The 24,540-nt window shown below is 37.5% G+C and overlaps 1 protein-coding gene across 3 annotated transcripts in view; it reads left to right on the top strand.

Moving 5' to 3' along the window:
- TBC1D23 (TBC1 domain family member 23) overlaps positions 1 to 15,765 on the top strand; it is a 63,874-nt gene extending 48,109 nt beyond the window's left edge. For 2 of the 3 annotated variants that reach the window (XM_077994038.1, XM_015129478.3), the window contains 6 exons: positions 1,410 to 1,549; positions 2,851 to 2,895; positions 7,013 to 7,101; positions 9,924 to 10,059; positions 11,322 to 11,516; positions 14,108 to 15,765. In XM_077994038.1, coding sequence (XP_077850164.1) covers positions 1,410 to 1,549; positions 2,851 to 2,895; positions 7,013 to 7,101; positions 9,924 to 10,059; positions 11,322 to 11,516; positions 14,108 to 14,189 — 687 coding nt within the window. In that variant the 3' untranslated portion in view covers positions 14,190 to 15,765. The remainder of the gene's footprint in view (positions 1 to 1,409; positions 1,550 to 2,850; positions 2,896 to 7,012; positions 7,102 to 9,923; positions 10,060 to 11,321; positions 11,517 to 14,107) is intronic. The other variant, XM_015129483.3, reaches the window with a different exon arrangement.
- Positions 15,766 to 24,540: the final 8,775 nt, after the last annotated feature.

Genomic DNA, 24,540 nt, shown 5'->3' with positions numbered 1-24,540 from the left:
CAGCACTATGGGAGCCCGAGACAGGTGAATCACCTTAGGTCAGGATTTCAAAAATTAGCCAGGTGGGGATGGACGGTGCCTGTAATCCCAGCTACTCGAGAGGCTAAGGTTACAGTGAGCCGAGATCGTGCCACTCTCCAGCTTGGGTGACAGAGCAAGACTGTCTCAAAACAACAACAACAAAAAAAAACAAAAAAGAATTGTACTCGCATCTCTTACATTTGGTACATCAGGATAACTTTTCTTCAGAAAATAAAGGCCTCAGTGGCAGTGTCTTTAAAAAGCAAGCATTTACAAGGGATAAATATTTAAAAGTTTAGCTACATGGATAGTAGTTTGATTATACTTTTGCTTTATTTTTGTAGACTAGTCTAAGAAAGGTTAATAGTTTTAACTATTTCCTATTGAATAAATAAGGTAATTTCAGACTCCACACACATATGTGCAAATAGTAGTTTGATCATACTTTTGCTTATTTTTGTAAACTAGTCTGAGATAAGAAAGGTCAGTAGTTTTAACTATTTCTTTTATAATAAAGAAGGTAATGTCAGACTCCACACACATATATGTGCAAGTATATCCTAATTTTTTATTCTACCTTCTATTCTTTTTCTTTTTCCTTTTTTTTTTGACACGGAGTCTCACTTTATCGCTCAGACTGGTGTGCAGTGGCACAATCTCAGCTCACTGCAACCTGCACCTCGCAGGTTCAAGCAGTTGTCTGCCACAGCCTCCCGAGTAGCTGGGATTACAAGTGCCCATCACCATGCCCGGCTAATTTTTGTATTTTTAGTAGAGATGGGGTTTCACCATTTTGGCCAGGCTGGTCTTGAACTCCTGACCTCGTGGTCACCCGCCTGGGCCTCCCAAAGTGCTGGGATTACAGGTGTGAGCCACCGCGCCCAGCCTCTACCTTCTATTCTTAAAATGATTTCACCTAATGAATTAGTTTGCAGCTGCCGCAACAAAATATCATACCACAGACTGGTGGCTTGACCAATGTAAATTTATTGTCTTACTGTTCTGGAGACTAAAAGTCGAAGATCAAAGTATTGGCAGGTTTAGTTTATCCTGAGGCCTCTCTCCTTGGCGTGTAGATGGCTGCCTTGCCCTCTGTGTCCTCACATGGCTTCTTCTCAGTTTTCATATGCTCATGTCTTTGTCTCTTATAAGGACACCAGTCAGACTGGATTAGAGACCACCTATAAAGACCTCATTTAACCTTAATTATGCCTGTAGAGGCCCTGTCTCCAAATACAGTCACGTTCTGAGATATACTGGGAGTTAGGACTTCAACATATGAATTTGGTGGGATTGCAATTCAGTCTATAGCATGTAGATAACGGTTAGCAGTAGTATGTCTTCTAGTCATTTAGAGAGCAGTTAATCCATCTGTCTTCTTTTTTTAGGGTGAATCTCCTAATGGCTCAAATGATAGAGGAATGAAATCACTAGTAAATAAAATGACCGTGGCTTTGAAGACAAAATCCGTTAATGTCAAGGAAAAAGTTATCAGTTTTATAGAGAATACATCAACTCCTGTGGATCGGTGAGTTGTTTATATAGTATGAGTTTATGATGAATAATTAAAACTAAAGAAATAATGTCTTACAGTAAGTAAATGTTAGTTGAATTGAATGTGTTCCAGAAAAGGATTATAAAGTACATTTGCTATTAGATGATTTCATCGTTTTCATTAGAATTGCAGGAATGTGCTTTATATCCATAATTATTCTCCCTTACTACTCAGAGATGCAAATAATGTATCTGTCACATCATGCCATTCACTAAAAATAATTTATGTCCCAGTATGTATTACTTTTCATATAGTAGCTGCTTCCCAAATGTCAAATGGATGGAGAATCATCTGCTGAATTCAGTGATCTCATAGTAAGAACTTCTTCCTCTGCTCCAAGAATTTAAAACCTAGAAAATCTGGTCATGCTAAATATAGCAGAAACCCACCTTCTGATGTTTAAGATCAGACTTTCATAGAATTTCGTTTACAAAACCCCATTTCCTTGTAAATTACAAATGAGGGACGTGGTTAACAACTGATAAACAAGTTTAAAAATATCTGTTTTATGTATCTTGTTTCTTATTGTAACTGAGGATACATATTTTTCTCCATGTATGAGTCTGTTTGATCCTTCCTGTTCCTAGAGTTCAAAGCTAGTCTTATAATGGCAACACAAAATTTGTTTTTAAGGAAGCCTTATATTGGAAATGTGTTATAATATTTGGTTTCACTTTCATGTCTTGCAGTATCCTGGGAAAACTGACGTATTTTACTTTAAGAACTGAATGTCAGGGCTTTGTTGTCTGTCCCTTTATTAAGTATAGTGTATATGCATACAAAAGTACATTTTTTTGCATTTAGTTAATAGCTGAGAAGGTAATAGATTATTTTCATTGATCCAAAAAATTGTACTTTATCCAAAGTGGTCAACTGATAATTACCAAGGTGTTTTATGAAGCCTGAAAGACTTGTTTATGCAGTAAAGTTATGTCTGTTCTCAAAAGCTAACCCTTTTACCTTTTGTTGGTGCTTCTAGGTTGGAGGACTGTTATTGCTACATTTTGTAGCATGAACATTTGCAATTTTATTTTAAAATTTATTTGTTTTATTTTAAAATGGACTGGTGATAACTAAGTCAAAAAGACTGCTGCCTTGATTTACTTGTAATTGGCTTTTCTTTGTTCTCCTTTGTACTTGGGATGATGGAAACATCTTTATAATGTACATTTTGGGTGAGAAAAACTGACTAAACTGTACCATATTTTTTGTTTTAAAGCTGTTGCATTTTTTTATAATCATTTTGTTCTGTCCTCTGCCTTGATTTGCTATAGAATGTCTTTCAATCTTCCTTGGCCAGACAGATCATGTACAGAGCGGTAAGCCAATGAGTAGAGCATTTTTCTTGAACCATCCTTTTCCTTTAATATGCCTCATGCCATCTATAAGCTTTATGCTGTCTTGGCTCAAATTTCATGCAGCTATTTCAAATGCTAAACTTTTCTCATTCTGCTTTTAGGAGTGTGTCATATTGTTTGATATACTTTTCTTTTGTTTTTTGCTTGATCATTTTAATTTCTTTTCCTGCATGCTTGTTTGTATCACGCATTCCACAGATGAAAATTAAGTTTGTTCAAAACCTGCAGTTTTTATTCTGAGACAGGGAAAGGTGAAACAAAGAAAGCATGTGTGTGGTCACGAGTTGGCAGGTTATTTGCTTTGGTGCTCATTTGCTTCTATCTCCTGCCTAGCAGCAGAGAAAATTATAGCACCTAAAAATAGGCACCATTCATGGTTCAAAATTTTTGTTAATTAATGTACATTATGTAATTTTATATTTTTAGATTTTTCTTAATAAGATGTATGTATTTAGGTTGAGTTAGCATATATAAATCTAAGGAACTACAGTTCTAGGGTTCTGCCTTTGGTTTTTGTTGAAAAAACAATTACTTTTTTTTCTAGGTGGTGGATTACTTTAATGTATAATATGTCACTTCTCTAACCCAAATAAAATGAGGTGTCTCTCATTAAAAGACAAAATAAGTTTAAGGTTTAAAAATCTACTGGATCTTCAATTAGGATAACAAAAGAACTTTACTAACTTAACTCTGTGTGACTTTACAGTTCTTATACTCACAGAATTTTTCAGCAATTTAATTTAGAATATCAATTACAGCAACACCTACAAACATTTAAAAAGAAATTCTGTAAATCCTAAGTGGGCCAGAAAAAAAAAAAAAGAAATTCTAGTCATATTTTGAATGTAAGTTAAGCTTTGGAATAATGGAATGGAATTTGTCTCAGGTCACTTCAGTATTCTCAGTGACTTGAAGTAGCATTTTAAAAAATAATACTTCATTCTCTAAGACTATACTTTTGGCCGGGCACTGTGGCTCACGCCTGTAATCCCAGCAATTGGGAGGCTGAGGCGGGCAGATCACGAGGTGAGGAGATCAAGACCATCCTGGCTTACACGGTGAAACCCTGGCTTACACGGTGAAACCCCCGTCTCTACTAAAAAATAAATAAATAAATACAAAAAAATTAGCTGGGCATGGTGGCGGGCACCTGTAATCTGAGCTCCTCAGGAGGCTGAAGCAGGAGAATGGGGTGAACCCGGGAGGCGCTGCTTTCAGTGAGCCAAGAGCGTGCCACTGCACTCCAGCCTGGGCGACAGAGAAGACTCCGTCCCAATAATAGTAATAATAATAATAATAATAATAATACTTCACTCTCTAATAACTTATGTTCTAAGAGTTTTGATTTATTGTGACTATTCCTACACAATGCCAATTACAGGACTTCTGCTAATAATTTTACCTAGCACTACTTTAAAGGAAATTGCTCCTTTTAAAATTATAATCTATTTGTGAATCATCCTTTCCATTTTATTCTGTTATAGGACCATTGAATTAGTCTAATTTTTTTAACTCCCAAGTTCCCAAATTATTAATTTTTGTAACTTAAATCATCTCTGATCCACAGTTAGATGTATTTGTTTAGAAAAGAGAATCTCATGAGAAGTTAGAATGAAGTAGGTTTCTTTCTAAGCTCAGTAAATTAAAGCCTACTCAAACCATACTAGAGATGTTTCTGTTATTACCATGGCAAAAAAGTATAGATACTATGCTTTAAAAAAATAGTCCAGCTGTTGAATTTTATTCATTTTTAGCCAGTCTTTCCAGAAATGTCTCAATAATTCTTAGCATTCATGGTTATAAAGACTTTGCATTGTATTATAAATCTTGATCAACAATTAATAATTTGGTTTTTAGGATTGTCTCTTTACTCATACTTTCTGGTTACTTGGTTATCTAGTTGTAGCAAATGCTTATTTACTGTAAACATTTATCTTTGTTACTTTCTATGTTATGGCAGTTTAATTGTGCTTTAATATTAGAGAACTCATAATCTATCTAAAATTTTACAATCTAGATGGCATCAAAACATTTTTAGATAAAGCTCTTACCTCTTTCTTTTGTAAGAAAGCTGAATCTGAGTTTCAAAGGCATCCAAATTATATCATTTTCTATCTCTCATGAGCATAGTTTGGTGATTTATAGGACAGTTTTACATTAGATATATTTTAACATAAAACCAAATGATTATGTCACTTTTTGTTTAACCAGACTTTAAGCCTATGTATTGACCTAACTTGTAATTTCCAATGAATATTTGTTATACACTAAACTCTCATTATGTTGAGGAATGTTATTTTGGAAGAAGTAAATCAACAGAATTAGGCTACAAAAAAATGTTTATTGATGATGTATATTTAAAATTATTTAAAGTATGGATTTGATCTCTATCTTCTGGGAAAATTGAATTCTAAACCTAAGTAAAGGCCAAGTGTGGTGGTTCACACCTGTAATCTCAGCCCTGGGAGGCTGAGGTGAGAGGATCATGGGTGCAAGAGTTCAGACCAATCGGCAGCATAGCAAGATCCTGTCTCTGAAAAAATAAAAAAATTAGGCGTGTGGTCCTGCACCCCTGTGGTCCCAGCTGCATGGGAGACTGAGGCAGAAAGATTGCTTGAGCCCAAGAATTCGAGGCTGCAGTGAGCTAAGATTGTGCCGCTGTACTCCGGCCTGGGTGACAGAGCGAGACCCTGGCTCTAAAATAATAATAATAATAATAACTAAAGGCATGTAACTTGATTTTTTTTCTCACATTGGAATATCTCTTGAAAACAGAAGATTCTGAGTGTTTTCATACATTACATGCACACACCCCAAAAAGCTAGAGTCTTCCTTTGTAGTAGGTAATTTTAGCTGATCCTTATCCTACAAGTAAAACAATGCTTTTCCCCTCCGAAACCCATGTAGTATTTTGTTGACACATTTTAATTTTACCTCTTAGTTTATTTGGGATTACCCGAAAATTAATAGGGTATTAATTTTTATGTTAAAAAGAGAGGCCACACTTCCTGTAGACCGAATCAAGCTTGAGTTTACATGAGTTGACATGAGTTGACATGAGTTTACATGAGTTGACATGAGTTTATATGAGTTTACATGAGTTTACATGAGTATACATGCTGCTGCCTTTTGAAAAAGAGGCAGATTCTTTTTTTTTGCCTTGAGGTGGAGTTTCACTCTTGTTGCCCAGGTTTGAGTGCAATGGCGCGATCTCGGCTCACCACAACCTCCGCCTCCCAGGTTCAATCGGTTCTCCTGCCTCAGCCTCCCAAGCAGCTGGAATTACAGGCATGTACCACCATGCCCGGCTAATTTTGTATTTTTAGTAGAGACGGAGTTTCTCCATGTTGGTCAGACTAGTCTTGAACTTCCGACCTCAGGTGATCCACCCTCCTCGGCCTTCCAAAGTCCTAGGATTACAGGAGTGAGCCACCGCACCTGGTGGAGGCAGATTCATTTTTATGGCTTATATTTGCACAACAAAAGTAGAATCTTCATTTCTATTGAAACAAAAGTAACAGTAATAAAAAAAATGGGAAGATAACCCTTAAGACACTTGCACTTATATGAGAAACCTTAACCACTCATGTTGGAATTTGAATATTTGGTGTCAGTAACTTATTTTACCTAACAGACATGAAGGTAGTACCAGGCGTTGTCCTAATAGTTTTACAATAAAATTAACCGATTTAGTTCTCACGATAACCCTGACAGGTAGATATTGTTAGCACTATTTTACAGAGGAGGAATCAGAAGCACAGAAATCTAAATAACTTGCACAAGGCCAAACAGATCTAAACATTAGTTTTAATATGGATATTAAAATTGTTTAAAATTTAATTTTTACATATTTAAGAGCATTCAGTCTACCAAGGCCTTATGCCACTTTTGCTAACATAATTTCTTTATCTTCTTTTAATTTCCTTAACATAGCTCTCCTAAAACTATGGCTAGTGCACAGGGTTTTGCGGGGGATAAGGAATATTTACATTTTGTGTGAATATTCAAATGATGCTTGGTAAAAATCTTTGAAAACTTCTTAAATGATTATTTCTTCCCTAAAATTCTTTGAATATAGGCATGTGAGCAGCAGTGACAGAGTGGGCAAGCCTTACCGTGGTGTAAAGCCTGTTTTCAGCATTGGGGATGAAGAAGAATACGACACAGGTGTAGTAATACACTTAGCTACAGATGGCTTTGCTCAGTCATCAGGAGTGATTACAGCAGTCATTCTGGGAATAGCCAATCAACTGCTTTTTTAAAAAACAGATTCTGTAGAAATAATTGGAGAATCTGTGGCTTTCTATTAAGAGTTTGGTTTTAGACACCTTGAATTGTACCTATTAGAAATCCAAGCAGAAACGTTAAGTAGAGGCAATTGATTATAGGTGCCTTCAGCTGAGGAGAGAGGTCTAAACTGATGATAATTTGAGGGCTATCAGTGTAGAAATAGTATTTAAATCCAAGTGATGGGATTGAAATTCCTTTGATCAATCACCTAGGAGATTGAGAGTTGTGGGACTAAAGCACTGAAAATTACAAAATTGGGGATAAGTTTTTTGAAACTGGAGGCAATATCCTAAAGGGCCACAAGATGGTGATATTGTATCAGGGAAGGTTGTCTTCTCTGTGGTTATGTTTTTTAAAAATAATTTAGACCAGGCTCGGTGGCTCACGCCTGTAATCCCAGTACTTTGGGAGGCCGAGGCAGGCAGATCACTTGAGGTCAGGAGTTCAAGACCAACCTGACCAACATGGTGAAACCCTTTCTCTACTAAAAGTACAAAAATTAGCTGGGCATGGTGGTGCATGCCCGTAATCCCAGCTGATTGGGTGGCTGAGGCAAGAGAATCGCTTGAACCCAGGAGGCGGAGGTTGCAGTGAGCCAAGATCGTGCTACTGCATTCCAGCCTGAGCGACACAGCGAGACTATCTCAAAAAAAAAAAAGAAAAAAATTTAGTCTTTGGTTTATAATTCTACTGCCCAGTTCATCCTAATTGAGCAATCATAACTAATATTGGTTAATATGTGTTAGGTAAGCAGTCATAACTAATTTTGGTTACTATGTGTATTGAGTTAGGGAAAAAATATATAAATGTGCAGAATGAGGAAAAAAGACTCCCAAATCTCACCTTGCTTTTTCCAGTTAGTAAAACTTGTTGCATATTTCCCATTTCAGCTCGTGTATCTCCTCATTCTCCTTCTATCATATAAACATACCGTACTTTATTTAGTCCGTCTTCCAGTTGACACTGGTGGTTTCCCAGGGTTTTTGTTTGTTTCAAATGGCAATGGATCTTTATATAAAGATATATATGCAGATTAGCTTTTGATGAAAGTATATTCAGAGGGTAAATTCTTAGCAGTCAGATTGCTAGGTTATGGGGAATCACATGTGACATTTTAGTAGATACATGAAATCACTTTCCAGAAAACTTGCACAGAGGTAAATGTGATATTTCTAATTGTTTCCTTTTCTTCTTTTTTCCCCTCTCTATTGCCATCTTCTTTCTGTTATCTGTCTCTCCCTTAATATCTCAACTTCTTCCATTAACAAAGGGGAGAGGGAAATGGATGAATAAATTGTGGCATATTTACATTTATCATGTATCTACATACACATATTTACAATATGGAAAATTGGACCATAATGAAAGTGAGAAAATGAACTATGTGTATCAGTATGTATGAATTTCAGATGTTGGGAGTAGGGTAGCAGTTGCGGAAGAATGCAGTTGAGTAGTCTACTTTTTATATACATTTGGTTTGTCGAATACTACTGTATATTATTTAGGGATATGCATACATGTTATGGGATTTACATATATACATACATGTTAAAGCATGTATACTACTACTGTATGTATAATACTACTGTATATTATTTAGGGATATGCATACATGCATACATGTTAAAGCAAAGACATATATGGAACTGATAACACCAAATTCAGATAGTATTTCTTGGTGGGGAAGGGAGGAGAATGTGAGTAGGAAGAGATACATGAGAGGTTCACTTTTGTGTAAGCTGGAGTGTAGATACGTGCGATTTCCTTTTTCATTATGTCTGTATATTTTGCAGTATTTGCTAAAAAGCAAAGGACAGAACCTATAATTATTTACCTTAGAGACTGTATTTTCCCTTTCTTAAATTAGAAAATATAATTATTAATTATATTAATATATAAATATATTAGAAAATATAATTATTTTATATTTCTCTTAGGGAAAATAACCCTAGATTTTTACTTATTTATCCCAGGATTGATTATTTTCTTTAAAATCAAAAAGCAGCAAGATAAAAAGAAATCTACCATCTTTACCCTCAAGATACTGCGTATTTAACAATTCAGCCATCTCTTTACAGACTAGTCAGATCATAGTTAGGTTATGCATATCAAAACAATTGAAATTCCCCAAATAGTTTAATCTTTAAAAATGTATTCTTAATATTTACACTTGACTTTGTTACTGTATGAAAGTGATGTTTGATAATAATATTTCTATATTAATATCAGTGGCATAAGGAAATAGAGTAGCAGGATTAGAATTGGTTGTGTTATTCTTTTTTTTTTTTTTTTTTCTTTTTTTTTTGAGACAGAGTCTCACTCTGTCACCCAAGCTGGAGTGCAGTGGCACAATCTCAGCTCACTGCAACCTCCTGGGTTCAAACGATTCTCATGCCTCAGCCTCCCAAGTAGCTGAGATTACAGGTGTGCACCACCACGCCCAGCTAATTTTTTGTATTTTTTAGTAGAGACGAGGTTTCACCATGTTGTCCAGGCTGGTCTCGAACTCCTGCCCTCAGATGATCTGCCTGCCTTAGCCTCCCAAAGTGCTGTGATTACAGGCGTGAGCAACTGCGCCCAGCCTGTTTGTTTTTTAATCCATATCTTCAAAATACTACTGAAATTTTTTTAGACTGTTAGAGAATGTATCATTTTAAAAGTTGGTAATATCCATATTTAACACTTTATATTTTTTATAGATGAAATTGACAGTTCTTCAATGTCAGATGATGATAGAAAAGAGGTTGTAAACATTCAGACTTGGATAAACAAGCCAGATGTCAAACATCATTTTCCTTGTAAAGAAGTAAAAGAAAGTGGACACATGTTTCCCAGGTACTTTTAAAAATGTCTTCATCAGAAGTAAAATTGAATTTAGGGAAGTTAATACAAAACTGAACTACAGAAGAACCTTTGTTTATCCTAGTACAATAAGTTATAATTTCCTTCTGTCTACTTACATAATAGGTCTTGAATTATAACAGTATTTCTTATATAATTTTTATTTTGAAAAATTTTATACAAAAATGTTGAAGGAATAGTACATTGAACACCCTTATGATTCTTTGATCAACTGTTAACACCTTTTAATACCACCCCATTTCGTATGTATATATGTACATGTATATGTACACTTTTGTCAAACCTTTCAAAAGAAGGCTACAAATGTGACACTTCACCCCTAAATGCTTCAGCATAAACCTCCCAAGTATATGAGCATTCTCCTGCACAACTTCAATGCCATTACCCCACCTAAAAATTTTTGTAAATCCATCATTTGTCATACAGATCATACCCCAATTTTTCAGTGTTCCCAAAGTATCTTTTGAAGTGTGTTTTTTCTTTCTGATCCATGATCCAGTTCATGGTTCACACATTGCATTGCCTGTTACGTGTCTTTAGTCTCACGCTGTGTGCAGCAGAACTCATCCCCCCACTCCCTCACTTCCCTTTTCTCTTCATGATGAATGAATCCTTTGAGTCCAGGTCAAGCATCCTGCGGAATGTTCCAAATTCTGGGCTTGTCTGATAATTGTCATATGGTATTACTGTACATAAAAATGTGAAAGTATTAAAAAGAAGCTGAGGTACAGGGGTTGTGGGTGAGTGTTAATAATACTATGCTCATTTTGCCTTCAGGATCCAGTTACAGAGTATTACAAAATATGTAGGGAAACCCAACAATTGCCTAGTGATCTTGGATATTAGATATAGGATATGGTGCATTGAATGAGAATAGTTTATGAATATAGGTAATAGTGTTAAAAATCTGAAAAGTAATATACTCCTTTTCAATAAAAGATATATTATTGTAATGATTTCTATGTTGTATGGAACTTTGTATTACATTTATTATATTACTTTTAAATCATTGCAGGATTATCTGTTAATAAAATATTAATTTTGCATACAATTAAAAGCCTTTAATGTGTAGTTTACTTGTTTATAGATTAACCTCTGTTTGTATCTTTTAACTCAAATAATTTTATTTAGAGTTGAACATTTTTAATAATTGGGGTGGTTGTTTCAAAACAACACCTGTTTTGAATTACATTTACTTAAATTTTTTTTTCTTTTAATGCTCTTTTTGTCTCAAGTCATCTGTTGGTTACCGCAACACATATGTATTGTTTAAGGGAGATTGTTTCACGGAAAGGATTGGCTTATATACAGTCTCGACAAGCGCTGAATTCTGTAGTTAAAATTACATCCAAAAAAAAACATCCTGAACTCATTACCTTCAAGTATGGAAATAGCAGTGCTTCAGGAATAGAAATCTTGGCAATTGAAAGGTAAGATTTTCCTTAGGATGATATTATCTGAATTACTGCAGTTCACTATAAAGAGTTTGTTTCTCTATTTTGGGGAATGGATGGTGGAATAGGATAGGTGAACCACTTTTAGTGTTTCTTATTATCTCTTCCTCCCCAGTCCTTAGCCATATGTGGTTTAGCCATTAGCACATGATTTGAGTAAGTGCCATAGCAAATTTCATAAAGTTTCTGACGCAAGGATCCTTGTTGTTAATCTACACCAGTGCTGCACTAATTGCTGGCTTGCAGTGAAGTAAGAAACTTGTTTTAGAGTATGTCAATATTTTTATTTTCCTTCACAGAAAAATTCTTGTTTTGACAAACTGTCAGTGAACTAAGCAGTGTGCTGGGTGATATAGGTAATTTACACCCTGGTACAAGCCCCCCACTTTATCTCATTGTGGTCACTAACAGTTCACAGACTGGCCCAAGGGCTGTGGACCACACTGATATTGATACTAAACCATTTTTAAATCTATAGATAAAAATATGAAGCCCAGAGGAGTTGAATGACTTCTCAGATCCTGACACTTAGTTTGTGACAGATCCAAATATAGCCTTTCTGACTCCTGATTTGTGGTTTATTCCACCTTGCATCAGTTCAAGTTGTTCCCCTCCTGAGATTTAGGATTACACTTCTTGTTTACAGGAGTGCTTGGATAAAGAGCAAGCTTAAGGTCATATCGGAGCACTTTTAAATAATCAGCTTCAATTGGAAGGGGAAATTATTCAGTTTCTTTGATCTTGTACTGACAGTTAGGTAGCAAACATCATGAATCTGTACTGTTTTATGTACTTTGTTAAAAGAAAATAATACCCGATTTGTAAAAACAATCACTTTGTTGCTTTATGTAAGAATAAATATTTACATAGTGATATTTTCAATTAATAGAAATATAAAGAATATTTCATTCTAATTCTCTGTTAACACATTGATGAGTATCATCTCAGATTTTTTTAATGCATATGTTATTTCTTTATTAAAAACTAGATAAATGTGATACAGGCTTGTTTTTGTGTTCTGATTTTTTAAGAAAACAGTATAGTGTGATATATTTACATTTTAATAAATATAAATTATTATTTTTTTTTGAGACAGAGTCTCTCTCTGTCGCTCAGGCTGGAGTGCAGTGGTGCGATCTTGGCTCACTGCAAGCTCTGCCTCCCGGGTTCATGCCATTCTTTCTGCCTCAGCCTCCCAAGTAGCGGGGACTATAGGCGCCCACCACCACACCTGGCTAATTTTTTGTATTTTTAGTAGAGGCAGGGTTTCACCGTGTTAGCCAGGATGGTCTCGATCGACTGACCTTGTGATATACCCGCCTCGGCCTCCAAAAGTGCTGGGATTACAGGCGTGAGCCACCGCGCCCAGCCCAATAAATATAAATTCTTAATTTTTTAATGGTAGATATTCTGTTATAAGGATTTCTCAGGAGATTGATTTAACAAGCCTCATGTTGATTGGCATTTACATTATTTCATATGTTTCACTATTAATCTTCTAGTGGGCCTTTAAAAAAATGTATATTTACATAGTTGTCCAATTCATCTTCTCAGGATAAATTCCTGCAAGTAGATTCAGTGGGTCTCTGAGGTATACACATTTTAATATCTACTGATAAATTAATTTTAACCAAAGGATATTTGAATTATGACTTTGTCATGCATAGTAAAAGTTGAGAATTATGTTTTAAAGGCTTTCCCATAAATTTTGCTAAATAAATTGAAGTTTATTATATATAGATCAACATCTTTTTTTTAATTCAGAGTTGTGGCAGATAGTCTTAATAGTGGAAGATAAAGTAACTAGATTCTCCCTCTGCCTTTCTTCATTGATATTTATGGTTTCTATTCTGCCTTGCATATGTAACACTTACAGATGATTTATGCAGTGGAATTGTTAGGTTTTACAGAAAATGCTGTGGAAAAAAAAACAAAAAAACAAAAAAAACCACTATTTTTATTCTCCAAGAAAATGGACATTTAATCTATAGTGTCGATATTTTGTAATAGTTATCATATGTCTTTGTCTTTTTTAAATATTTCAGACCTTACAACACCATTTTATTATGTACATAACCCTCTGTAAAGTTTGGATAACTACACCTATTTTTTATGTAGGAATCTGTTTTGGTGAACTTAAATTACTTGCTTAAAGTCAAACTATTAAGTGTTGGAATTGTCATTGTCTTTGGAATTGGATACCAACAATTTGTATGTGATTTCTGTAGCTAATTGAAGGTACATCTGTATTGGGGAGTGGAATATTACATTTTTTATCTTGTGTTTTATCTAGCTATTACCTATATTTAATAATGGCTCAAAGAATTTTAGCTTTACACTGTATGAAAAATGACACTGCCTTTGCATTTAGGTTTTCTCTCTTTCAAAATAAACTTTGGATTATGTTCAAATAAGCTATGGGAGTACATAGGAGGCATTTCTGCTGGCTTTGTGGGTTAGGGAAAGCTTCCCATTGGAGGCGACCTATCAGCTGAGTCTTGAAGGGAAAGCACTGTATTAATATATATATGTGTATATATATATATGTATTTTTTCCCTCCCCTTAGGTATTTAATTCCAAATGCAGGGGATGCTACTAAAGCCATAAAACAGCAGATCATGAAAGTTTTGGATGCTTTGGAAAGTTAATATAAAAGAAAATTATATAAAAAGAAATTAAGACAACCAAGAGAAACATGGACATATACTTCCTGGTGAATACTAACTGGAGACCTTTCATTTGCTCATGGGGCTGCTTAAATAGCAGGTCTAAGAAAGCATAAATTATTATAATCAATCTGTGGACAGTAAACTTTTTAAAAGTGTTTATTTTGCATTTTGGTTTTATAAAATGATGTATTATAAAGGTCAGTTATTAAATTACTTTGAAGTAACTGACCCTGTGCCCTTATGGACTAAGTAAGGATACAGAATGCAGTTCTGTTTTGAAGAGCTGTTTTAAGGGAACATGCATCACTTTCGGGTTCAAAAACAGTTGTACATGTACATATCTGCAGTGTCTTCACTGAAAATTAGAGATAGAATTAGTTGAGGAGACTTCCTTAATTGCTAGATTGTTTTACCCACTGAGCAATATCAGAAACTAAGAACATAAATAATTCATTCACTGTTTCTGTTCTTCTTAAGAAGAGTGAAATCTTTTTAATGGAATGGTTGAAGATTCCTGCCAACTCAAAATACAGTACAGCTAGTAAAATGTTGAAACATCATTTTCTAAATCACCTTTGCTCCATTAGCTAATTATTTGGACACTAAATGCTTCAAAGATAAGAAACTTCATCCTAACGATTTATAAAGAGCAGTTGAAAGCATTAAAATAAGTAGGTAGGCTGTTAAGATTAACATTTTGGGGACAGAATTGTGTCTGTAAAAATGTCGTTGGTTTTTATTACAAGTGGATTATTTGATTTATATTTTAAAACAAGTGTTTAAGCCACATTGATTTGTCCTCATTGAGGATTATGGTCTGTAACCACAGTAATATCCACTTATATAAATGCCAAATAATCAGAGAGCTTATAAAGTACAATTGTTTTTGTCATCATTTTCTGAATTTCTTTCTCTTCTTTTGGTTTTATCCTCTCATTGAAGTTCCAGTGGTTTGAATTTATTTTTGGACACATTGTCTTAATGTACTGAAAATTGCTCTGCTGTGGTTTTGCAGAGTTCTTCATTTCATGTATAGTGGTCCATATTAGACACATTTGGTAAGAGAAATCCAGGAACACATTTAGGGCCATGGAATGATATTTTGTAAAATCCATTTGGGAAGTTGCAATACCCACAATCTGACGTGTCCTAAAATGTAATGGATTATCTCTAAGGGGTTGATGGGAGAAATATTTAGATGTACCTGGTTAACAGCCAGTCATTTTGATTTACTTATGGAAATCAAGTGAATAGAAGGCAACATAATTCAGGAAATCTTATTCTAATATCTAATAAAAACAGTTTGAGTGGTTGAAGACATCTGCATGAAATTGCACCTAGGTGCATTACTTGGTATAACTCTCCCCTAAAACTGTTGTATTGCATTTTTTCCCTTTTCTTGGCACCCCTTTAGAAATGTGCTGAAGTCTCATTTTTCACCCATTTCAGCCATGGGACATTTTTCATAATATTATTGTAAAGATGTTTGTGTTACTGTTTATAAATTACAATTGTAAATAAATTAATACAGTTTGCTCAGAACTTTCTTCTTAAAGACACTGTCTCTCTCTTTCTTTTCCCTATTTGCAAATCTCTTAAGACCGCAAAATTAGAGAATTGAAGGCATTTAGTAAGTTACCTACTACCGTGAACTACACAGTTATAGGATTATTTATGACTATTAAACGAAAATACATTTCATTGAATGTTCTAGGCACTTGTGTAGCTCATCCTCCCTTCACTGGCCCACTGACCACAGAGCTGGGAATCACTCTGGGGTGGCCACCTCTCATGGGCTTTCATGATTGCACAGGTTGCGACTTTAGGAGGTTGTTATTTTTTGTATTTTCAAGAGAAGGAAACCAAGGCTCAAAGAAATTGAGTGAAAAGAGAAAATATTCCTCTTATCTCCACACTCCCTGGAAATTATTTTTGTCTATGAAGGTATACAATTATTTCTCGTGTATAGGATTGATGCCATTTGCTCACCATTAATAAAACTTGGTCATTATGATAAATTTGTATTGACATACTCAGCCGTTTTTGTCACTGTGTTTCACACAGGACCTTTAACTCCTTAGCATGATACTCTGACATTAGACTAACCAGCTGTAACTTGGCAGTCCTAGTTAAAATTGATAGTTTGATGTGGGGGACCCCAACCCTGTAGGTTGAATGAGTAATGAATGTAGTATCTCAGTTTGAACATTAACATCTTGAACTTAACATACTTATTGAAGTATTCACATGCCTTAAAGTTCCCCCTTTTCAGTAGTTATTGGAATATCCACAGAGTTGTGCAACTCTAGTTCTAGAACATTTCATCACCTCAGAAAAACAGAACAAATCTATACCTGTTAATAGTCACTCTCCTTTCCTCTTCCCTCCAACCCTTACCAAGCACCATTTTACTTTCTGTCTCTGTGGATTCCGGACATTTCATTATAAAAGGAATCATACATTGCCAGCTTTTTTCACTTAATATACATATTTTGTTTTTCTAATTTTTAAATCACATCTAATTCTTCAAAACATATATATATATATATTTTTTTTTTGGGTGGGGGGCGGTGAATGGAGTCCCACTGTGGCGCCCAGGCTGGAGTGGAGTGGTAAGATCTCGGCTCACTGCAACCTCCACCTTCCCTGTTCAAGCAATTCTCCTGCCTCAGCCTCACGAGTAACTGGGACTACAGGTGTGTGCCACCACACCCGGCTAATTTTTGTATTTTTAGCAGAGACAGGGTTTTGCCATGTTGGCCAGGCTGGTCTCGAACTTGTGACCTCAAGTGATCTGCCCGCCTCAGCCTCCCAAAGTGCTAGGATTACAGTCATGAGCCACCATGCCCAACCTCAAAACATAATATTTTAAAGCTTCATTTGCATTGTAGCATGTATCAGAATTTCATTTTTTGTGGCTGAATAGTATTTTATTGTATAGATATAACTCATTTATTCATCAGATGGTGGACATTTGGGTTTCTTCCACTTTTTGGCTTTTATGAATAATGCCCTGTGAACATTTGTGTACAAATTTTTGTGTTATACGTTTTCAGTTCTTTTGGATATTTACCTAGGAGTGGAATTACTGAGTTGTATGTTAATTCCATGTTTAACTTTTCGAGGAACTTCCAAACTATTCCACTTTACTTCCCCACTGGCAATATGAGTGATTTCTCCACTTGCTTGCCAATACTTGTTACTGTGTCTTGTTGATTATAGCGATCCCTAGAGTGGCCACTGGGTACACCCGCAAGTTCACTAACTGGGCAAGGAAAAACAGGTTGCCCATTTTTCATATCAGTGGAGTTTGATGGAAAGAGAGGCACATTTTTGGAGTTGTTATTATGTGTCAGAGACTGGAGAACATTGATTAAGGAAGCATTTTCATTTTCCTGATTGATGAGAAAAGAATTCAGCTATGGTCACTTACCCCTGCGAGAATGTTATGCAGAGTTTTATGTGGCATGCAGTGTGTTATGTAGTGCTTAATAGAAATATTTTTTTTACTGAGGACTTTTAAGGATCAAGGACTTAAATCTAAGATCTGAAATTATAAAAATTCTGGAAGATAACATCAGAAAAACCCTTCTAGACACTGGCTTAGGCAAGGATTTCATGACCAAGAACCCAAAAGCAAATGCAATAAAAACAAAGATAAATATTTGGGACTTAATTCAACTAAAGAGCTTTTTTCATGGCAAAAGGAACAATCAGCAGAGTAAACAACCCACAGAGTGGGAGAAAATCTTCACAATCTACACATCTGACAAAGTGAAGGGGTGGCCTGCCCCTCCACACCTGTGGGTGTTTCTCGTTAGGTGGAACGAGAGACTTGAGAAAAGAAATAAGACACAGAGACAAAGTATAGAGAAAAGCGGGGCCCAGGGGACCGGCGCTCAGCTTACAGAGGACCCACGCCGGCCCCGGTCTCTGAGTTCCCTTAGTATTTATTGATAATTATCTTTACCATCTTAAAGACAGGGGAGTGGCAGGACAATATAAACAAAGAAAAAAGAGGAAATCGGCAGTAAGACATATGAACAAAAACCTCTGTGACATGAATAAATTCAAAGGACAAGGCTGTGCCTTGAGATGCATATGCAAACATCTCCATAAACCTTTAGGCAGCATAGTTTCAGTCTATCACATGGGGAGAAACCTTAGACAATACCTAGCTTATCTAGGAACAAAGTCACACCCTGCACGCCCAAAATCCATTAAACCTTGAGTTACCACAGCACATGTCTCTTGCAAGGACAAGATTGGGGGTAGGGTCACAGACTAACAGCATCTCAAACACAGAACAAAATGGAGTCTCTTATGTCTACTTCTTTCTATATAGACACAGTAACAGGCTGATCTCTTTCTTTTCCCCACAACAAAGGACTAATATCCAGAATCTACAGCAAACTCAAATTAGCAAGAAAAAAATCCCATCAAAAAGTGTGCCCATGGAATACTATGCAGCCATAAAAAAGGATGAGTTCATGTCCTTTGTAGGGACATGGATGAAGCTGGAAACCATCATTCTGAGCAAACTGTCACAAGGACAGAAAACCAAACACCGCATGTTCTCACAGGTGGGAATTGAACAGTTAGAACACTTGGACACAGGGTGGGGAACACACACTGGGGCCTGTCGTGGGGTGGGGTGAGGGGGAGGGATAGCAGGAGAAATACCTAATGTAAATGATGAGTTAATGGATGCAGCACACCAACATGGCACATGTATACATGTGTAACAAATCTGCACATTGTGCACATGTACCCTAGAATGTAATATAATATTAATATTTGGGCTCTTAAGTATAATAATAAAAAATTCAGGACATATAAAAAGTAAAATTGTGTTCTACCACAAAAGAAAGTGTGCTAAGGACATGAATAAACAATTCTCAAAAGAAGATATACAAATGGCCAAAAACATGAAAAAATGCTCAACATCACTAATGATTAGGGGAACGCAAATCAAAACCACAATGTGATACCATCTTACTCCTCCAAGAATGGCCATAATCAAAAAATTAAAAAATAATATATATTGGCATGGATGCTGTAAACAGGGAATGTGTCTATGCTGCTGGTGGGAATGTAAACTAGTACAACCACGGTGGAAAACTGGAGATTCCTTAAAGAATTAAAAGTAGAACTACCATTTGATTCAGCAATCCCACTGCCGGCTATCTCCCCAGAGGAAAAGAAGTCATTGGCTGGTCGTGGTGATTCACACCTGTAATCTCAGCACTTTGGGAGGCTGAGGCAGGTGGATCATCTGAGGTCAGGAGTTTGAGACCAGCCTGGCCAAAAAGGTGAAACCCTGTCTCTACTAAAAATGCAAAAATTAGTTGGGCATGGTGGTGGGCGCCTGTAATCCCAGCTATTTGAGAGGCTGAGGCAGGAGAATTGCTTGACCGCAGGAGGTGGAGGTTGCAGTGAGCTGAGATCACGCCATTGCGCTCCAGTCTGGGTGACAGAGCAAGATACCATCTCAAAAAAAAAAAGTCATTATAAGAAAAAGATAACTTGCACATGCATGTTTATAGCAACACAATTTGCAATTGCAAAAATATGGAACCAGCTCAAATGCCCATCAATCAACAAGTGGATATATATATATATATATATATATATATGTATATATATGATGGAATACTATTCAGTCATAAAAAGGAATGAATGAATGGCATTCTCAGAGACCTGGATAATATTGGAGACTATTATTCTAAGTGAAGTAACTCAGGAATGGAAAACCAAACATCATACGTTCTCGCTCATAAGTGGGAGCTAAGCTATGAGGATGCAAAGGCATAAGAATGAGACAATGGAATGTGGGGACTCGGGGAAAGAGTGGGAAGGGGGTGAGGGATAAAATACTACAAATTGGGTGCAGAATGTACTGCTCAGGTGATGGGTGTACCAAAATTTCACAAATCACCACCAAAGAATTTACTCATGTCACCAAAGACCACCTGTTCCCCAATAACCTATGGAAATAATTAAAATAAAATGAAAAAAAATAGACTCCCACAAATAATGGGCAGTGGTTTTGAGCAAAGTTTCAAAGGCAATTCAATTGAGAAAGGGTACTCTTTTCAACATATGGTGTTGGAACAACTAGATACCCACATACAAAGAAATTAACCTCACCCTTTATATCTCAAACCTTATACAAAAATTAACTCAATGGATCATACAGCTAAATGTGCAGTGTAAACCTATAAAACTAATAGAAAACAGGAGAAAATTTTCATGATTTTGGGTGAGGCCATAGTTGTTAGACATATGAAAAGCACAATCCATAAGAATGAATCACGTCTATAATCCCAGCACTTTGGGAGGCTGAGGCGGGCAGATCACGAGGTCAGGAGTTAAGAGACCAGCCTGGCCTGCATGGTGAAACCCCCTCTCTACTAAAAATACAAAAATTAGTCGAGTTTGGGGGTGTGCGCCTGTAATCCCAGCTACTCGGGAGGCTGCGGTAAGAGAATCGCTTGACTCCGGGAGGCAGAGGTGGCAGTGAGCCGAGATCGCGCCACTGCACTCCAGCCTGGGTGACAGAGCGAGACTCCATCTCAAAAAAAAAAAAATTAATTAAAAATAAATTTAAAATTTTTGCTCTGCAAAAGACACTTAATAGAAGGGAAAGACAAGCTACATACTGGGGGAAAATACTGTACTTGCAAAACATACCAACAAAGGATTTGTGTTCAGAATATACAAAAATTTTCACTACAACAATAAGAAAACAAAACAATGGGGAAAAGAAGCATTTCTTCAGAGAATCATGGGTGGCAAATAGGCATGTGAAAAGATCATCATTAGCTGTTGGGGAAAAGTAAAAACCACAATGAGATGCTACTACACACCAGTTAGATTGGCTAAAATTAAAAACAAAAAATGACAATACCGAGTGCTGGTGAGGATATGGAGCAACTAGAACATTCATACATTGCTGGTGGGTGTACAAAGTGGTACAGACACTCTAGACAACAGTTTGGCAATTTCTTATAAAGAAACATACGTTTACTATACAACCCAGCAATCCCTCTCCCAGGTATTTACCCTAGGGAAATGAAGACTTAAACATCCACGTGGAAGAGTTCATGGTCATAACTGCTCTACTGTGCCACCTCTTTGCTGTTTGCTGTCCTGGAAACAGTAGGCCAGAGCTACTGGCCTTCTCAGTACTTGCTTTTCTCTTCAGGTTGCCAGCTTTACTGCACAGGTACCTGTCTAACCCACGTGGGAATATTAAGTTGGTTTCCCAACATTAAGCAAGTTGTCCAAAGTTACATGGTGTGTCAGCACTGTTTTGAACTCAGGTCTCCTGATTTGCAGAGAACTGCATCAGAAATTTAAAAATTCTATGTATCTATGCATGTATGTGTATATTTAGATGCATACACACTATTTGACTCCTCGCTGTACACAGTTCTAACTCAATATGATAATTCCCAAGTTTGATCCTTTGCTTTCTGTAGTATCATACTCTTTCCTTCTCGGATTGCATCTACTCATAGATTTCTTCTCTTATTCTCTGCAAATGACTGCAGTTCTGATTTTCAGCCCCTAATTTCTGACTGCTGTTAGCATTTGCATATTGTGGTGTTACGAGGTATACACACACATACATACACACGTTTTCAAGCACAGTCCCTGACTCCTACAGCCCTGTTAAGTCTTTTGTTAGAATGCCAGGTGTGTTAGGCCTCAGGGGCAGGCCCCAGGCAACAGAATCTCTCCGCCTCTCCTGCTCTCCTTTTCACCTGCCCCAAGGCAGGACTCTAATCTTGCAGACGCTGGGTCTTAAAACTCTCCTGAGAGCTCCTGCGCTATGCCTTGGAGGAAGGAATGCTGATGACATGAAGTTCCCATAGAAGCCCAAGAGAACTGGGGTTGGAGAGCTTCTGGATAGCTGACCACGTGGAGGTTCTGGAGGGTGGTGTGCCCAGGAGGGCCTGGAGGCTTTGTGCCCCTCCTCCCATACCTTGCCCTACACCTCTTCATCTGTAGCCTTTGCAACATCCTTTATAATAAACCAGGAAACATGTTTCCGTGAGTTCCGTGAGCTGCTCCAGCAAATCATTCAAACCCAGAGATGGGGTCATAGCAACCCCAACTTGAAAGTGGTTGTCAGAAGTTCTGGAGTCCAAGACATATGGCTGGTGCCTGGTGTGTCTTCCTCAGGTAGACGGTGTTGGAACTGAGGAGGAGGATACCCAGCTGGTGTCCGCTGCTTGGTGGTAGGGAGGAACCCCCTCACATTTGGTCACGGAATTCTTCCGTGTTGATGATTGCTGTGATGGTGATGTAAGAGCAGAGGAAAAACACGGAGAGTTTTCCTGGAACACATATCCACCTCTCTCCCAAAAACTGAGCTCATGTTCCCGCAGACTCAACTCATGCTATGAAGCGGCAGCTGGAGGAATGCTGACGGAAAGGAGACACCAGTTAGGAAGTGCCTGTAGCCGTCTCCCCAAGGTGAGCAAGGCCTACCTGTGGATGGTGGTGGTGGGAACTGAAAGGAGGAATCAGGGACATTTCAGGAGAGTAAGAAGAGCCCTGTCCCTTACCAGAGGCGGGGAATGAAAGACTCGAAAGTCACTGAAGTGACTTAGATTTTCTTGGAGGGCTGGAAAGCAGGGAGAATTAGAAAACTGGGCATACATTGTGGTGCCTGTAAGTGCTGGGCGGAGAAGCTCCTGGAGGCGATACACTTAGCTTCACATAGTTGAGTTTGAACTGATGTTAACACATGTACGTAGAGATGGTGGCAGCTGGAGATGTTGAAATAGGTCCTCTGGAGTACAAATTAAAATCTGACTAGTAACAGCCCGGAAATGGTCATTAAGCCTGTGAGACATGGGTAGAAATGAGAATAGAGACTGAAAAGGACACCAGATGTTTAGCTGGGCTTTCAAGATCCATTGGGCCTGGTGGTTTTGTTTTTTGGCCTATTTTCATATGTCAGATGAACAGGAACATGGAGACAAGGCAGAGCTGCTGCAGAGAAGGGACAGTGAGGGGAGTGGTGGCGGGCAGGACTGCACAAACTGCACCCTTCAGCCAGATTCTTCTTCCATTACCTCTAAATCCTTTTACATATAGGTGAGGAAAAGGTCCTGAGGGTGAGGTGATTTGCCCTAGGTCTTAACATCCCAGTGTCAGAGCCAGAACCAGAACCAGAACCCAGTGGCTAGTTTTTCCATTATGCCCAGAAAGTTCTAAAGAAAGGTGTAAAAAACACACTTCCATTTAGCTTTTCCTTCTCTAGGAACACCCCTAGTGCCCAGAACACCCATAGTGCCCAAGTCAGCAGTTTCCCTGCATGTGACAGAGGGACAGTACCCATAGGCTTTTGGTCTTGAAGGCCTTCTCCTGGTCCTGCTTCTCTCTCTCTCTTTTTTTTTTTTTTTTTTTTGAAATGGAGTCTCACTCTGTCGCCCAGACTGGAGTGCAGTGGCATGATCTCGGCTCACTGCAACCTCCGCCTCCCATGTTCAAGTGATTCTGCTGCCTCAGCCTCCTGAGTAGCTGGGATTACAGGCATGTGCCACCACGCCCAGCTAATCTTTGTATTTTTAGTAGAGACGGGGTTTCACCATGCTGGTCAGGCTGTTCTTGAACTCCTGACCTTGTGATCCACCTGCCTCGGCCTCCCGAAGTGCTGGGATTATAGGCGTGAGCCACTGCACTCAGCCTGGTCCTTCTCTAATGGCTCCTTCCCAGGCTCCACAGCCCCTTCTTCTTCCGCATGTGCCTTTCACACTCCGCTTGTGTGTTCTCATCCAAATTCAGAGCTTCCTCTCAGTTAAAACTGCTGAGGACTCCTAAGTCAATTTCCGGCCCAGACATCTTCTGAGCTTGAGGCTTTGGTCCAGTTGCCTACTGGGCATCTCCACCTGGATGCCACGGCTCATGCCTAAAAGGCCAGCACTTTGGGAAGCCAAAGTGGGAGGATCACTGGAGCCCAGGAGTTTGAGACCAGCCTGGGCAACATTGTAAGAATCCATTTCTAAAAAATTGAAATAATTTGCATTTTGAACAAGCACTTCAAATAACATGTCCAGCCAGGTTTAGGACCACTATTAGATACAATGTCATGCCAATAAAATTGGAAGTCTAGATGAATTTTTTTTTTCACAGGTTGTCCGTGACCAAAGGTTGACCCTGAAACCTCATAGGTTAATGAGCATAGCAGAAATTAAAAGGTTTTTAAAGGTCTTCCTGCTACAAAGCCAAGTCCAGATAGTCTCTTAAGCTGCAGAAAGACCATAACTGCTACATATTTCCCCCCAATTTTTTGTTATGAAAGCTTAAAATTTTA

This window comes from Macaca mulatta, chromosome 2 (assembly GCF_049350105.2).
Source record: "Macaca mulatta isolate MMU2019108-1 chromosome 2, T2T-MMU8v2.0, whole genome shotgun sequence".
In the NCBI taxonomy this organism is placed as follows: Eukaryota; Metazoa; Chordata; class Mammalia; order Primates; family Cercopithecidae; genus Macaca; species Macaca mulatta.
This window is presented reverse-complemented; position numbering and strand designations above follow the sequence as displayed.